We start from the raw sequence: 18,536 nt of genomic DNA, 5'->3' as shown, positions 1-18,536 counted from the left end.
ACGCGACCCCACGATCTCGGATAAGTGCAGCAAGCTGTCGACGACTTACGTTAATGTAATAACACCTAACGAGGTTAACTATGACTCGCTGTTACGTGACGGTGAAGTGATGAATACAATGAAAATAAAAGAAATTCGTCGCTTTCAAGAATTCTTTTAACTGTTTTATTTATTGTCTCTGGATCTGGATAGATGATGTGTTTTTGTATTTTGGAATTCACGGGCCTATAAATCCCGGTCTTTTGAAAGGCTTGCGTGGGGATATAGATCCAACACGTAGAGGCCCCTTGGAGAGCTTTAATGTCATGTAGAACGCCTGCTGGAACCCGTTCACAAGTGCAACAATAAACACCCATGAACCGGTCTCAGCAGGCATTGGGACTATTGTATAAAAAGTGAACAGTATACCGGTCTATGGATTGAAGTTTGGGTGGACAATGAGACTGGGCTATTGTAAAGAGTTCGGACACCTGCCATAACAATGTTAACACCGTCATCGAGGCAGGTGGTGACTTGCCGCTGACTAGATGGGCCCCTGAAACTGCCGTCGTGAAGACGACCAGGGGCAACATCGGCGTGAGCGGCTCAGGGGTGTCGAGAGGTGTGCGCCGCTCTCTACCCAGTGGTTGTTACTAGCCACTGTGCCAACTCGCGTCTTATGCATGTTTCACTTCCACCCCTGGAGCATATAGCTCTAGCGACTCCTCTCTGGACGGCCAGTGAAGGCAAGCCAGAGCTGAGAGTCCTGCGGGTCCCCTTGGGGTCCTCTCCGACCGACGAAGACACGCCGGAGACGGAGATCCTGACCGACTCTCGGGAGCACTCGGGTCCTTGGGGTCGTTACTCCTCAACAGCTCGCCACAAGCTGCCCTGCGTGTTTTTGTTATTTTTATAAGGTTAGGTAGACTAAGTACGTCGTTCGCTGTTCGACTCGATCTTGGTTGATTTTTTTAAAGCATACCTAGGCTACCTACGACGTACTGTAAACATTGTAAAAACTTCTTAATAAACGCAGCAGTTATTACAACAGTGAACCAAAAAAACCTCACAACAAGCAAACTGCTGTTCATTGTCTGTAATCTCGTTTGTGCACATGAGAAAAGGCACTCATGAGAACGGAGTGATGAATTGACGACTGCGTAACGATGTTATCATGGGTACGCAGTGAGAATATTGCCGTTTCTATATTAACGGGCCTAATGCGGTACCTCTGTATCGCGCGTGATTCTCGAACAAAGGGGAAAAAGAAAAACGCAGGGGTTGTTATTCTCGTTATTTACTGAGTAGTTACTTGCTTTAACAGACCAATGTAAGTGTGGTCTAGAGATCCGTAACAACTCTGCATTATCGAAGATTAGACATGGGGTATCTATAGCTGCGGAATGCGATGGGAAGAACTGCTCGGGCGGCAGGGGACACGTTAAGATAGACGAGAATCCCACCAGTAAATCTGCCGCGTTATCTGCTTAAGATGAAAATAAATTCCACAGCCTCATTATCTGACAAGTTTAATGACACTGTCTAAATAATGGGTGTTGTACATTAAAGTGACATCTGTGGATTTACAGGAAAAAACAAGAATAAATAACTTATATATACTTATAATGAATAACTTATATTTATTTTAAAAAAGTTATTATAAAATTCCAGATTGAATTTTTTCCACAATTAATCTTAATTATATTAAAATCGTGAAAACGAAAAGGAGTTAAGTTTAACACTACTTTGTTTTAGTAGATATTTATTGTTATGCATTTTATATGTCTCTTGCAGTGGCTAGTAATTTGCTACCAGAGAAATCGCGGGCAAGTACTTATAGTTATGCAAATGTTTACTTATTTCCTCGCAGTAGTAGTGAAAAGCACTATGTAATGCCTCGGCCGGAAACGCTAAAGATGGACTCGTATTATTTGAGGGCCTCCACTAACGTGTCGACCCTCAAACTCACTCGTCCATCTTTTAGCGGTTTTCCGTCCTCTCCTACAATGTACTATAGTTGACTAGTGCTATCGGCGTAGAAATTGTAACTTTGTAGCAAGGTAAGTACTGAATAATGAAGACCCTGTCAATTTGATTTTTTTTTGTTATTCCTGTGCCTCTCGCTGGTAGATATCATATTTGTGTGAGCGAGATGCGCTGTGAGTAATAACATAATACATAATAAATAACAGATTTTAAAAATCTGAATGCTGCTTTAAATCGCGCGCGGGACTTTGCTCGACCCGCACCGCGTCGCAGCGCCACGACGTCAATCGCGACTCCTCTTTTTGCTTCCGCCTAGACAATGGCGGGAAAATGTTTTCCACGTGTGGGGTGGGGTCAGGGGGCACTAATCTCTGTCGGGCTCGTTCGGATTAATGGCTCGTATTGCCATCTCTGTTCCGTTGTTTGCTGCCTCCAAGTTCTTGGCTTGTCTAGTTGTTGGAAGTTTTGCGATGAGCTCAACGTGTTGCGTTAATGTTTGGTTTTTCTTTTACCCGACGTTTAGCGCCAGGGATTTATTTGTTACGTCTACGGGAAATTTGTTGCAAAAGTGAAAATCCAAAAATCTGAGAGATACAACTAGGTACTAGTAGAATAAGTATGGTGCACTATTACAAGGTCATGTCATTGTAATGTAATGTAACATTATGGTACACAATTATTTATTGTAGGTATAAGTACCTACCAAACAATGACATTGCATTATACCTCACAATGACAAACTACGCCGCTCTATATTTGGTTTAGGTAACTTGTGTCTATTACGTATGTCAACTATTTACAGCTAATAGCTACAATTTAGGTAGATATTAAGGAACGCAATCTCGATCTCGCAATTTCGAGATCTCGCACTCATTTTCAAGATTAAATCTCGTTGACAGGAAATCTCGATTTTAGCAATCTCGGTCGAGATCTTGATTAATATTTTCGAGACCTCCAACGAGATTGAAAGAAGAAAGATCTAGGTACTTTTGGTTTTGTTAGGTAACAAAATGTTTTTCTGAAAACTTGTAAAATCCTCCAGATTAATATAAAACTTATTAATAAACAATCTCACAAGTAATAAATCTAATTGTTTGTGGCAGCTAATTATTTAACAACTGCAAAATTGAAATGGGAGTTCTAATAAATCTTAGTCGAGTCGAGCTCCGTAAATAATACGGCATCGGCTCATCACGTAAAATCTTAATTAATTGCGTGTCTACTTACCCATAAATAACACAAGATACATTTTATGGTTATGTATTAAGGTATTACTGTTTATACAGATACAGGTTTAAATTAGGTACCTAATCTATTTCATGTACCATTCGAACGTCACGTACAATATCGCGCTTAATATCCCCAACGGTAAACTTTCATTTAGATTCAAATATGTCATTTCACGTTCCTGTTCCTATTTTTCGTTTTCCAAATAGGCATTACGAACGTGGTCCTTACTGTTACTTTAACGTACGAAAAACCTTTTCGAGATCACAAAAAGTCCCGCCGAATCGAATACGCCTATTAGGGAGGGCGCTGCTACTAATTAAAACAAAATTGTTAAAACACACCCTCCCTGTGCGCTCGCTCTCCCCGACTAACTTTTAACGAGTATATATTTGGTTTCGACCAACCCTTTGGTGATTTTACTATTGAGTCTGAGTGCAAATTCAAATAACTCCGTAATTGACTGCAAACAACTTCTGGCTTTGCGGTTAGAATACTGGGATTTGTATTAGGCTACCTGCAAGGGTTTTAATATGCTCCAAAGCGCAAAACACAAATCCAAAATATGCAGTTTCATGTTATCTGGTAAATAGGTTGGCTTTATGCTTGAAACGTACTCTCGAACAGAAAGCACCTGATGAATTCATTGAATTATAACCCGGCTACACTGCACTGCACTTATTATATTTGTGTTTGATTTAGATGGATAGCAAATATATTTATCAAGCCCACAACCTGATAATTTATACACATTCTTAATAACCCTCATGCCCTAGGACTATTGATCTCGCCATACGAGAACATTAGTGCTACAGGCAACGGAGTAGCGCTCGTAAAACAGCTATATTAGCTGCTAAATCAAACAGATTTTAAAGTTAAAAGTGTGCTTATGGTACAACGTACACATTTTCTAACCCTCAAGCGAAAATAAGTAGCTAAATACTTTGAATCAGTCAAATCAGGGGAGGTATAAAAATATTTTTTATGGTGTTCGAATGTTACTAGGTTTCATAAACATAACATTGAGACATCTTAACTGTATTTTAGCATGTATCTTGATTCATATTAGCCACTTATTTGAACTTGTGATAATTGTTTGAACTGTGAGAGGGTCCATCCGGATTGTAGTGAAGTATGATTGTAGTGTATGTATGGTCAGCATGTTGCTAAAGTGTATTTTGTTGCAGGGCGCCAGGCGCACGCAGCACGATGATGGACTGCCTGTGCCCCGCGCCGCGCACGCTGGCCTGCCGCGTCGTGCTGCTGGATGAGCGAGAACTACTCCACGAAATACAGGTAGGTACTTAGGCCACTTAGGGCATACTGAAAATTCCTGGACTGGCCACTTAGAAAAAATAAGTCGTCTTATATATCAGAATCCAGAAACTTTCAGTATGGCCCACGTATAATACTGCCGAGCTTTTCTCGAGGGGATACAGCATGAGGTTTTTTGATACAGGAGTGTACAGGTTTTTAAAGGGTCGGCATCGCGCATGTAACACCCCTGTAGTTGCAGGCGTCCATAACTGCTTACTCAGGCGAGCCGTATACTTGTTTGCCACCGACGTGGCTTTAAAAAAAGTAATCATAGACATAATAATGTAAAAACACGCGACTGCTATGTCTAAGTCTACGGTTTACATTTTACAACTACAAGTTTCATATTAGGTATGTAACCGACCATCCAAAGCAGTTCTTTTTAGTTTTACCTTACCTCAGAGCTGCGTTATTCAAGTAATAGTCACACCGATTTGGATTATAGTTGGATGGTTTTTCGGTAAATACCATTAATAAAAAAAGGGGGTACCTACCTATTTACCTATTTATTATTTACCTACATCGTCACGGAGTGACTGGTGTGCTGCGAGTTAATTGTGATCTATCTACACACCATAGCGACGTACAATCGCTCTTTTGGATTCAATTTTTACGCACATTGTTACTGCTATGCTGCTACAATGTTCCTCATTTTTACAATGAAACACGATTACGTTTACGATACACAACACCTATGTAAAACGAGCTGTGTGCACACTATCTATTCGCGCGTAGAGTTTAGATGCCAACAAACTGTTCTGCAGTTTGGCAGATACATAAGTGCGATAATTAAAATGTAATTATTTTATGGATTAAAAAAATAAAAAAAAGATACCAATTCCGTGAAAATTGCTCTTATAATGGTGCCAAACATTATGTTCATGGTGAATGCCCCGTTTTATCTTATCTGTATCTTTTTTTTATTAACTAACTACTGTCTAAATGCAAAATTACTTAGTTACTGTTGACAGTTGTTGGATCATATGTGACGTCCTACGGGTAAAGGTACCTTATGGCGCTTGGCGCTTACGCTATTATTAACGCCGCTCCAATATTATTGCGGCGCTATGCGACGTAAGCGCCAGCCGCCATAAGGTACCTTTTGCCGTGGAACGTCACATATATCCATAACAAATCCAGATCAATTTCATAATCCGTTATTACAATTACAATAAGTCATGCCTAGGTTACATTGGAGGGCATTCAGTAAGGTCATACTTAACATATAAGTACTAAGTTGAAATTAAACACTATTGTTGACCGCCGCGCCGTCTACACATTAAATAGTCCAGACACTCCAGACTCGATAAGGTCACATTGGAGAAGCTAAAGAAATGTGAAGTATGTACACGGCATATTATTTATAAGTAGTTTTATTTTAGTTTGATAGATACCTACAGCCTTAAGGATGACTCACGTTAGACCGGGCCGTGTCCGGGCCGGAGCTTCCGGAGCTTACTTTTATATGACATGACAGGCGATCACGTGATGCTTTCCATAGAAAACGATGCACCGGAAGCTCCGGCCCGGACACGGCCCGGTCTAACGTGAGTCATCCTTAAACACAATTCGATCTGGTAGGTAGGTACCACAGTTAGCTGATATAAATAAATACTTATACTTACTTATACACATAGAAAACATCCAAAACTCAGGAACAAATATTTGTGATAAACACACAAATATAGATAATTGCCCTTTGCAGGGATTCGAACCCGGGGCCTAGCGACTAGTAGCCCGAATCTGATTTTAATTTCTTGTTCTGAAACAACTGTTATATGGTTATGGTTTTGAATTCATCTCACCTATCAACAGTGACATAGTTGGACTAGAAATGACAGTTTTTAGACAAGAAACTAAATTCGGAACCGGGCAAGAGGCCATTAAATATCAAAATATATCGACATATGAATTTTATTTTAATTTTATTTTTATAATGCAATCGTTTTATTTTATATTATATATTTTATGGACCGGTTGGTAACTCGTTTTTACTTCATTCCTATCCTATCCTATTTAATCCAACTACTGCGAAATTACATTCAGTGAAGATATTTAGGTACCTATTATTTCCTACCTACAAAGCCAAACCATCAAGCTCGGGCGATAATTCTAGTGTTCCGTTACAATTGAAAACAACTTCACTCTTCTCTATGATGACTTCGATTACCGTTCGTAGCTTCCTAGTCGGAACGTCGAAATTGGCTGGGGATTATTTCGAAATTCAACCTTTGCCACCTCGTCCCGGCGGACACTGGCGGTATTTTCAATTTCCCTTGTATGAAACAACGCGGGAATTTTTTCTCGGATTCCCTTCCCTTACTTTTGAAGTGCAGCAGCTATTCCGAGACGAATTATTTGAAGTACACCCAGGGGCTCGAGGAAGGTCTTTTATATGCGAAGCTCGGGTCCAAGGTGCGGACGATGAATTCACTGAATCGTACGTCGACTCTATGAATATTAAATTCTATTTGACTGGCATTGTCGCTGCGTAGTGAATGTGAGAGTGGCTGTGTCCCGCCGCGCGCCTGCCGCCGCGAGCCTCACTATCGGCCAATTATACTCTCCCAGCTGGCTCATCATCGCGCCCCAATAGCGATTATTCCTTCTACTTGTTGAATCGCGTCCCATATCTAAAGCTCCCGTAACACTTTCCGCTCCCACGTTGGAAACTTTGTTAAAACTTTTTCCAAAGCCGAGATAATTTATGGCTCCGAAAACACCCCCGTCCGCCGAGGAATAATGGCCGCCTCTGTCGACCTCACACACAATGTCTATTATCTCCAAAACTCCGACAAACTTGGAAATATAGAGCCTCCGACTTCGAATGAATACCGACCAGTTACTCTGTCATAACCGTAAACAAGGACGGAATTTGTCCTAGAAATGCTTTTGTTTGGCATGCATGGATCCTCAACTTACACGTCAAACAAATTCCCCAGAAAATATATTGAGGCCAGACTCATCCAATTTGGGTAAAGTGAAAGCGACGAGAATGCGACATTTTATCCTAAATTGTATGGGTATTTTAGATAAATCGCCTTTCTTCCCTCAGTTTTCCATCTACAAAGGGACATTTGTCTTAAATGGATCTAACAAAAACTTTTCTCTTTTCACACATCCAATATCCAATAAAATATCGTGATTTGTTATTCACAACCCTCGGCTAGTTAGTAAGTTTGTGGATTAAATTTGAGCCTCAAACTTCTATAAATTGATTTATGTTACATAAGTTATTATCTCGAAGCACTGGTGGCCTACCCGTAAGAGCGTACGACTTTCAATCCGGAGGTCGCGAGTTCAAACCCCGGCTTGTACCAATGAGTTTTTCGGAACTTAATAATAAGTACGAAATATCATTTGATATTTATTACTTGCTTTTCGGTGAAAGAAAACATCGTGAGGAAACTGGACTAATCCCAATAAAGCCCAGTTTCCCCTCTGGGTTGGAAGGTCAGGTGGCAGTCGCTTTCGTAAAAACTAGTGCCTACATCAATTCTTGGAATTAGTTGTCAAGCGGACCCCAGGCTCCCATGAGCCGTGGCAAAATGCCGGTATAACGCGAGGAAGAACATAAGTTATTATTTATAGTTATTTCGCTTACCTTATCAAACAGGTGAAAATAAATATATTTTTAAATGTTTAACAAAATAAGTATAAAGAGGTATTTTTTTTAATAATTTAAAATTTACCAAAACAGTGGAGCTTCATCGATTATCTATAGGTGATCGTCGAAGTCGAGGGATAGCGGAACGTAATGTAATTGGTTGCGCTTATGCTTTTATTAAGTTTATTACCGAAGATTACAGCCGCGGCAGACGATCGCTCTGAGCCGCGGCCGGCGCCGCCCAAGAACTAGGTTATTCCAATCACATGCCGACCTCAAGTTAATGCTAATCTGAGGACAACATTTATAAGTTTGAGCATATTTGTTACTCAAATTCACGGTTTGTCTGAGGTGAGAGTTCGGGGCGTTTGGAAAACATTGGGAATACATATACAGCATATATTATTTTTAAAAAATTGCGCGTCATAAGTGGGGCAGGCATAAGTGAACTAAGTTAACTATAGTCATCATAGAGTAGGCAATAGGTATGTATGGTTGTTATGGACACACCGGTTGGTCCACAAATGCTCGCTGCTCAGTAAACGAAAGGAATTACCTCCCAGGAGACTTTTGCTCTTCTTATAATGTCTACAATAGTCCTAAATATTTGTGATTTAGAAGTAATAACCAGATGTCTGAGGCGTGGCATCACATAACAATAGGCTGCTCAAACAGGATAGTAAATACAATTTGATTCTAGCTTTCTAATGTGAGTAAAATTTATGGAAATTTAATAAAACGGTCGCCAGGAAATGTAGAATTAATTAAGTTAATTAATTTTTTGTCATGTTTCGCCAAGTCACTTTGAGGAAAAAAATATTCCTATTTATCCTTCGTACCTTATGACTAGGTCAAAGATAATAAATGTGTACTTAAATAAAATTCATCATTATGGCAGGATTTACGGTTTTAAAATCTAAGTCGTTTTGATTTTGTTAATGAACTAGTTATGAATATTAGCTATAGTTTGTTTTTGAGTAGCTTATTGTCACAAGTTTTAATTGAAAATAGAAAGTTATTGGTTGATTAATTTTGCGTCATAATTCGCCAAGCTTTCTCTATAGGTATAGCTTTTATAGAGGTGACAGTCATCTATTGGGCATTAGCATGTCGAGCAGTAGTACCACCACCTTATTATGCCCACAAATTCTTGATCACTGTGTCTACTATAGGTACGATTGATTTGTACATTAAGAACTCTCTCGACGATTTTTAATGATTACCTATAAATTAAGAACTGAAAGTAGAATTTTCAGTAGTCGTAATTATTATGAAACGACCATCAATGTGAAGAAAGTACTTATATGTAACACAGAGGCTTAATTAGCTTGTAACGTGTCTCTAAGCGTTTGACTAAACGTATAAGAAAGTGGAAGTTATCTAGATGTCAGACATAAAAGCAAGGCAAATAAAGCTTTGTCGGACTTTTCTAGCAAAGCTGTTTTTATTTGACTCAAACACTAGACGGAAAGGGAAGATAAGAAATTGCGCAGCAATTTATGAAGCGAGCCTAGTGTCGGCGACAACGCGATGGCTCGCCATTGTGCTGTATTGTAGGAGTAAATTGACTCTGCAGAGTTTCACGGTCTGCTGCCTAGTGCTGCAGCTACAACTACTTGTGTTTCATTGATGCCTTCTTTTAACTTCCCTTCGCGTTCTAGTTTTTCTTTTAAATTACGAATTTTTCACGTCGCGCGTAGCGCTTGGTGCACGGGTTAAATACGCAAAAGCAATCACCATATTTGCAATTTCTACAGAGTTCTATACTTATTATATATTTATTCGTTCTCTCTTTGAGTATTGAAATACTTTTGCCAGAATAAAACAGCCTGTACGTCATCAAAAAAATTGATTTCGATGAAAACCAGTTTAATTGTAAGTATGGGGATCATATTAAGCTTGATGTTCGAATATTTTATGAAAAAAAATGTAATTAATATTAGGTATATTATATGATTGACACAAAAATAACAAACCGTTAAGGCTCATTTAGACGGTGCGAGAACTTGCATGCGAGTTTCATTACATTGCGGGTTTTGATCGGTCGGTTGAATTGGACGTAACCAACAGTCCGCAATGTAACTAAAATCGCATGCGAGTTCGCGCGCCGTCTAAATCAGCCCTTAGAAATAAATAATTACAAGAACTGTGACACTATGAATGAATGAATGAATGAATGAATGAATGTTTCTTTATTCAGGCAATAGACCCATTACATAATATTAAAATTAAAATAAAATACAATAAATTTAAAAATAAAAGGAAAGAAATGTAAAAATAAATAACTACTAAAAAATAGCTAAAAAAAACTAACTAACTACACTAACTAACTAACTAAAAAAAAACTATCAAATATCTGCCGTCATAGTCTAAAAGGCAGTTTTTCGACATTTTGCCAAAATTGACTTTTTGTGATATTCGTAATGTAGAGATCGAGATGCATCGACCACTTTGGCCCGTTTTCTGATAAGTGGCTTAGTTTTCGAGAAAAATATCGTAAAAAGACCGTATTTGCACTAATGTTCTAAGCGTTCCTAGTCTAAAAAGCGACTATTTGACAAAGCCAGGCTAAAACAACGTATATGCAGCTATACGTTTTTTTACGCTCTGGTTTGCGTAAAATCTTATCCACCATGTCTAGCCTAAAATAACGTATAAGCCAAAAACTAGACTAAAAATACGTAAAAGACGCTATACGCGCTTTAAGATTAGGATCTTTAGCAAAATTTTAGATTTGATACTAGTATAAAAAATCGTATAATATTTTTTTTTGTTTAAATGTCTCATACGTCATTTAAGCCTAGTATCACTTAACTTTTTTACGTCACCATATTAGTCTTTAGAAACGTATAAATGTTATACGTTCTTCTTATTTTGTATGGACGTCGTATTAAACGCAAACAAACTTTTAAAATGGTTGAAAGTGCGTCTAACTAGTCTATAACGCAGTATATGCTCCAACCTTCGTCATGCTCCCCGCGCGCCGAAAGACACCCTTATGCTAAGTAAAAGCCGTCAGCCGCAAGCGCAGGCTTGTGGCTGCCGGTATGCGAGCGGAGGTGGCATTTTGCGCGCGAAATATTGACCGAACGCCAAAGTAAGAAAAATACTTTATTATTGCATTACCATCATATGTTATCAATAATATGTAGTGTTTACAATTAGTACCTTCGAGTATTATCATTTTTATCAAGGTATATACTTTAAAATTGCCTCGCAAATGCTTACGCTCGACAGCAAATACGTCTTTCTAGCGTAGTTTGTGATGGTGAAATTGTTCATACGTACTTTTCTACAGCAAACGTTGTTTAAGTTTTATTTTTTCATTCGACGGTTTAACTGCTTTTATTTAAATAAAATCAATTTTATATTAGAGCTAATTGTATCGGGTTTAATTCCCTATAAGCCAAGTAGGTATTTGACATTACGAAGAGTTTAAATCTTAATGAAAAATGTTTTATGGGAAATTTAATGAGAATTGTTATGGACAGAATAACATTTTCCACCTAAGTATTTAGATAACCAGGACATAGCACCATGGGCATCTTTGTATGGAACCTGGGTCCATACAAAAACCAACATATATATATATATTAGGCCATTAAATACCTAAATGGGTTTTATCTAGTTCATATCGCACCATGGGCCCCAAGCAATGCCTCAAGCGGAATTGAATCATTTTTATTGTAGTTTGTCAATATCTAACCACTCACTTGCTTTTGGTAGCCTAGTAAGTCACCTGACGTCACTCTTATTATCTAGGCAATAGATTTCGATAAGAAATATCGTAAATTAATTACTGCAAATTATATTACGTTTTATTTATCATAGTATTTATATATTACAGTATTATCTATTACGTTTTATAAAAAAACAATATGGATCTTAAAATAAGTTGGTATGTTTGTGTATTAGGTAATAGTTGTATGTTAAAATAGTAAAAGCTATGAGTTAATCTAATAGAAAAATAATTTTATTAAAATTTGAATCAGATTTTTAATTACAACCGCTAAAAGGCGTTTTAGAATTAAATAAATGACAGAGTATCTGCAGGAATTAATACGAGTTTAATTTTATTGCTAATGTAGACTACATAGCTCGCTAACGTCTTACCGTGCGATGAAACTCTCGATGATTCGATGCCTATTGATAACAAACTAAAATAACTATTAGAGATGCCACGAATTCGGTAAAACATTATGTATTATTTTGAGTTACGTGTATGCGAAAACTGGTCACCTACAAATATAAATGGTTGCTAAGATTTAAGTCAGCAGCAAGCTGGGTTCTCCATACAAATGTAGTTACGCTCTCATTTTAAAACGATTAGCTAGATTGCTCTAAAACTTTGTACTCACTAAAGGATAAGGTATATCTATGCCCGTAATTAATGTGTAGCTTCAGATACCATAGTTAAAAAAATACAGCGAATATAAGTTTTTCATACAAAACCTATTTTTCCTCTATTTCATTCGTTTTGTTGGAATATAAACTAATTAGGTACTGGTATAGATATACCTCATGTTATTGTATGTGCAATTTATTACAATCCAACACGTTGTTTTAAAATGAGTACGAATCTCCGTTTTTATGGGAAGTAAAAATTCAGCTGAGCTTATTGCGGACTCTTTTAAGTTTCGTTGCTCATGCTCATTAGAAGTACATGTAATGTCATTAGTAGAGTCGAGTAAATCTAGCCTATGATACAAATAAAATCAGAAAGACCGTACACTTTAAAAATTTGTTACATATTATGGGGTTATTCCCACTAGTTAGGTATCTACCACCAAGTTGTTACCAGTGGTAACTACTGGGAATTTATTTCCCACCTTTCTTCCCAGTAGCTACCACCAACTCTGTTTTGTGGTAACTACTGGGAATTTTTTTTCCAGTAGTTACCACTGGTAAAAGGTGGGTTTTTTTCCTAGTAGTTACCACCAAAATTTTTTTACAGTATAGTTTAAATGTCTTTCATTATATGAACAAAAAACACTATACTACTATGTAGGCTATTATTAAAGAAAACGAGGTCCAGCGATTACTTTTTGGATTATAATCTTAATTACCATACAAAATTAACACATAAATCGGGTTATTCCCACTAGTTACCATCAAGTTGTTACAGTTCAATAGTAATAAAAACAGTATAAGTCGAATACTATTAAAATAGAGGCTTTATTGAACCCTAAAAAAATTGTAGTGGAAACTACTGGGAAAAATATCCCACCTTTTACCAGTGGCAACTACTGGGAAACAAATCCCATTAGTTACCACTGGTAACAACTTGATGGTAACTAGTGGGAATAACCCAATTTATGTGTTAATTTTGTATGGTAATTAAGATTATAATCCAAAAAGTAATCGCTGGACCTCGTTTTTTTAATAATAGCCTAGTAGTATGGCGTTTTTTGTTCGTATATATAAATAAACATTTAAACTAAGTGACTGTTTTTTATTCCCATTTCTTCCATAAATACTAATCTATAAAACCGTATATTCGGTGTTTTTGGTGGTATACGTTTTTTTACACTAGCACGCTAGTCGAAAATCTGGACAAAATCTTAATTTTTCCTAGTATACTAACCAAAAAGGCCGAATAGCTGCTATAAGGTCTTTTAACTTAGGATTTCAAGTGCGAATTATACTTTGTTACTAAGCAAAAAGGCAGCATGTGACATATACGGCGTTTTTACCTAGTTTCTACTTCGTAACTAAGTTAGAACGCCGCATAACGCATGTTTACCGCCTTCTTGACTAGTACGACCTACACATTTTTAAGCTTAATACTAATCTAAAGTGATTTTTATAAAATTAAAAAAAAAACTGAGCTGTTTAGAAACATACTATAAATACCTAAAATAAGTACATATATATACCTACCACATACAAAAAGAAAAAATGGAAAAAGTTTTTCCGTTTCGTAGAAATTCAAGAAAGATGTTTGGGTTGGTTTTTTGCGATTATCTCGAAACTAGCTTTTGTCGAAAAACTGCCTTTTAGACTAGGACGGCAGATATGTTCTCTTAAAGTTCATTGTTCAATTCCAAATAGCAACATCAATCTGCAACATTTATTAGTATAAAAATGTAAAAAATTACTAACTTGAAGCACCTACAAACTAGGTGCATTTAGGAGTATGAATTGAAGTTATCAATCACACCTACTTCATCAAGTAGGTACTGTTACTATACACATTTAATATTGAACCGTTTTAATACAGCTTTACTCTTGCTAAATTATGAAAATGTGAACCTCCTTGGTCGTCTTCGTCTACCAATTTATAAATTGACTAATTAATGAAGCGAAGCGAATAAAACATTTTATAAATTAACTGTATTAAATCCCAGCAAATTACATCTTTATCGCTCTCAATTCCCACGTTCAACTGAGAAAATTCAGAATTTATTTTATATTCAAATGTTTATTTACCTTTCAGCTTCAGACGCTATCTTTATAATTTTGCTTTCACAATTTTCCTGACATTAGAATTGGAAACATTGAGGGTGAATTTTTATGCAAATCCAAACATTTGCACAGATGCGGAAACAAAATTAGCCCGGCTTATCTCCGCGACACAGATGCCAGCGCACTCGTATACTGACCGAGACTACTTCTGGGAAACAACTAACTTGTTTAACGTTTCTCGTCATATGAGTTAAACTGATTTAATTGGTTCAATTTACTCTGATTATCTCAACTTGATTCCATGTTGAGAAAATGTTTGTAGAGGAAGGTATAAAGTAATAGGTGTATGTAGCATGTAATGTATGGAGCTGGCAGTAGGCGGCCGGAGGCCGAGTGCCTGCGGGAGGTGGATCGCGTGCACCGCCGCGCGCCGTAGATACCGCACTTTTTAAAATCGTTTGTTATTTTTCGGCCCGAACGTACGTTGGGAGCAAACGCGCTCTGTTATTAAATCATTTATTATTCAACCCAACGAACTGTTTCGCAATTTTCCCACAGACTCGGAGGCTTATGTACAAGCAAATACAGCTCTTCTGCGGATACCTACTTGTGCTGCATCTGTTATTGTTGCGTTTCCATATTGTGGATGTGAAGGAAGTGAGCTCGGCTTAATTACGTATTCCAGTATTTCCAGTACGCTTTGATAGGAACTTGTCGTAGCAAAAAAATCTCTGAATTGGTATTACGTGCACACTAAATTATCGTAGGTAGGTACGTGATAAGGATATAAAACTAGAAATTAATGAAGTTAGATAGTCAATAAAATACGTATTAATTTATACAACTTATATTTTTCTTTACTAGTTTATGATATTTCCATCCATTTCTTTTCCATCTGTTATCTCACCCAACTTGCAAAATACGCATGTAACAAATAAAAATAAAACGTACATGCAATGACTATACTTAGTACATTTTGTAACTTATTCATGTACCTATATTAGAATTACTTGATTGATATTAAATAGGAGCCTTAACGTAACTACCAGATTTCGGTTGAGCACAAATATCTACCATACATGAACTTATAAGATGGACTGCACTGTCACTTTTTTTGCCATACTAAATTGAACTTTATCACCGAGCCAGAAAGACGTTCGTACCAGACTAGAGAAAACGGTCCACTTGAGATAGCAAAGGTGGGTCGCGGTGTCTCACTCGCACATGTTGCCAATGTTAAAAATATACCATTGTGGTAGTATTTATATCAATATACTACTGAAATTAAATACCTTCTTATATTATTTAAGTGCTATATTCAGAGTAAGGTCCTGATATCTTTTAAGAAATTTGTAAATAAATATGATGTCAATATTATTAACTGATTTAACCAAGCATGTGCACAACAAAAAAAACATTAATTTTGGTATGGTAGACATTGTAGAAACTTTGAATGTTAATTGGTATCCCTAACGTGATGACATGTTATCAAAACACGTGAATGCAACATTTCTTAAAAATGGTGAATAAATGATGCGTTATAGGTTGTGGGAGTGAAGGAATTTCTAATTGTGGAATATTGTTTCACAAGGAAGTCACAATTATTACATTTTGCGATAAAAATACAAGACAACATTGTCAAACTCATTAGGGTGACTATGATTTCGGTACGATGAGAGTCAGTGTTACACAATTCTTATTACGTACTTAAGTAAGTTTATATAAATAGGTATGTATTTATTTCGGCATGTTTAAATTGGTGAAATGAGAGCCAATACAGAATAAATAATTGCCAAAATTGAAATCCAAAGTCCTTAAACATTACAGACACATTTATGCATTGTTATAATAATAAAAAAACACATTGATAATAAAAGAAAAATAGAACTTTATCGTAATTTACTGACTTTTGGGACGATACCAGAAACGTTACTGGGAATTTACCCTCTTTAGAAAATTTACTAGGAACGGCACATCACTAGTTTCTTACATTTCACGACTCTTCTCTTTTCGCACCGATGGCCTAGCACCTTGAACACCGAAGTTCGCAAATTACGGGCATCTTTCTCTTTTACTCCTATAAAGGAGTAATTACAGTGACAGAGAAAGATGCTCGCAATTTGCAAACTTCGGTGTCTATGCTCCAGTGACAAGCGTCCTAGTTAAAAACTATAGCAAACGGGCATAGCGGACCTACGCGACCCTGAGGCAGTTGCGAATTTGCCCTAAGCCCGAGTAGGCCCGGGCCTAGGGCGGCCAGATATTTTGGGCGGCAGTCTATATGATGGGTGCTGAGAAAGGGGCGGCTAGTGCTTGCTATGTAGGGCCTGGGGCCTAAGGCGGCAAAGACTGTAATTCCCCCACTGTCCTGAGAGCCTACCCCGAACCACTTTCGACATGTTGCCTCTTTGTCGCATTTGTAAATTCGTACGTAAGTGTGACAGAGAGGCAACACGTCGGACATGGTTCGCGGTAGACCCTCTGGTTCTGTCAGCATATCTGTCTCTCTATCTCTCTCACTCATACCTGTGTTCTTGACAGACGTTACGGCGGACCACCTTCCTGACGATCGACCATGTTCGTTGTCGAGACTTACGCGTCTTAGTAACAGCTTTTCTTCTTCTTCAGTCGGTCCCTCAATACTTTGGTTCGTGACATCATATTATCCTTCTGTTGTAGACCAGGTTCCTCCATAGGGTTCTGTTCCCCGCCAAGCGCATGGCCTTGTGCAGTTTTAATTGCATAGGTGCCGTAATTTGAGCACACCATTTAGAACAACTAAATTAAGTACCTAAGGTTGTGTGAAGCGTTTTACAGAAGAGAAATATATCCATCCCTCTTTAGGCCATAATACTAGTACAGCGAAAAGACAGTATGATTCTCTATAACTAATATAACTATAGTTCGTTTTTTTTAGCATTAGAAATAAGGTAAACAATCTTGATGTGTCTTTTAATTAAAAAACGCATTTTAAAAATAAGTTACGGCAAATATGTAACATTTATGAATCTAATGCGATCATTTATATTCTTCTGCTTTCATAAGTAATAGTTTTTGATTTTTAAAAAGCGTTTTTCAATTAATAGACATGTCAAGATCGCTTACCTTCTTGCAAGTTCTTTCTAATGCTAAAAAAACGAACTATATGCACGAATAAGAAAAGATCCTGGCCAAACTATATATTCAATGTTATCCTAATATCCCACATACATATGACGTATGGTCACCCTAATTAGAAAGAGATGCAACGGCCCACCTTGGCTTCTCATGTGGACACACTTTTTGGCCAATGTACTCCATCCAGTTTACTCTCTAGGTCCGTGCTACCATATCATTTTCCCACATCAGGTCATCGCCCTGATCTTTCAAAAAGCACGAACATTCATTTTAGAAGAAACAAAAGGCAGTTAGTAATTTCGCGGTTCGTTTTTTATAGTAATTCTAGAGTAGTTATCGCATCATGGGCACAGCTCGCCGAGCATTCCAACTGGTTTGTTGGCGAGCGAGTCGAATTCTTAGGTGGACCAATGTAACTTTCGGTGCTGATGCCCGTACCGTTAATATGCAATCGAAAAGGGCCCTTGTACTGGGCGTCCTAAGCTTTGCCCGTACCTGATTGGAATGACACAGTTGCGCGCGCACGCATCACACGCGAGCGCGCGCGTGAGACCAGCCCGCTCATTATAGTGGATATCACTACTGGTCTTACTGGTCCAGCCAATGGCATCGCGTGCGAATTACCCTAATTGTGGAAAGCCAGGCTTCGGAAATGCAAATTGGAGATAGTTACGTGCCAATACCGTGGGATATTAATATTCGGTTCTCGTGCGTCTTCGCTTTCTAATGTCTAACAAAATCGATGAGCTTTTGATCAACAATTTTTAATGTAAATTCAAATTGCTCTTGAAAGTCGTAGTAGTAGTCCTATTAATACCATTTGAGACCAGTTGCTCAGAATACTCTGTGATCGGAAACCCTTCACCATCTCTATTAAAAGTTTATCAGCATTGGATAT

The 18,536-nt window shown here is 37.6% G+C and overlaps 1 protein-coding gene across 1 annotated transcript in view; it reads left to right on the top strand.

The window, feature by feature from the left end:
* LOC134789953 (band 4.1-like protein 4) overlaps positions 1-18,536 on the top strand; it is an 81,741-nt gene that overhangs the window by 19,895 nt on the left and 43,310 nt on the right. Inside the window, exon 2 of the mRNA XM_063760683.1 lies at positions 4,380-4,488. Within this exon, the coding sequence (XP_063616753.1) occupies positions 4,402-4,488 (87 nt within the window). The 5' untranslated portion in view covers positions 4,380-4,401. The remainder of the gene's footprint in view (positions 1-4,379; positions 4,489-18,536) is intronic.

Source organism: Cydia splendana, chromosome 4 (genome assembly GCF_910591565.1).
Source record: "Cydia splendana chromosome 4, ilCydSple1.2, whole genome shotgun sequence".
Taxonomy (NCBI): Eukaryota; Metazoa; Arthropoda; class Insecta; order Lepidoptera; family Tortricidae; genus Cydia; species Cydia splendana.
The sequence above is the reverse complement of the archived record's forward strand: the minus strand, read 5'-3'. Positions and strand labels throughout refer to the sequence as shown.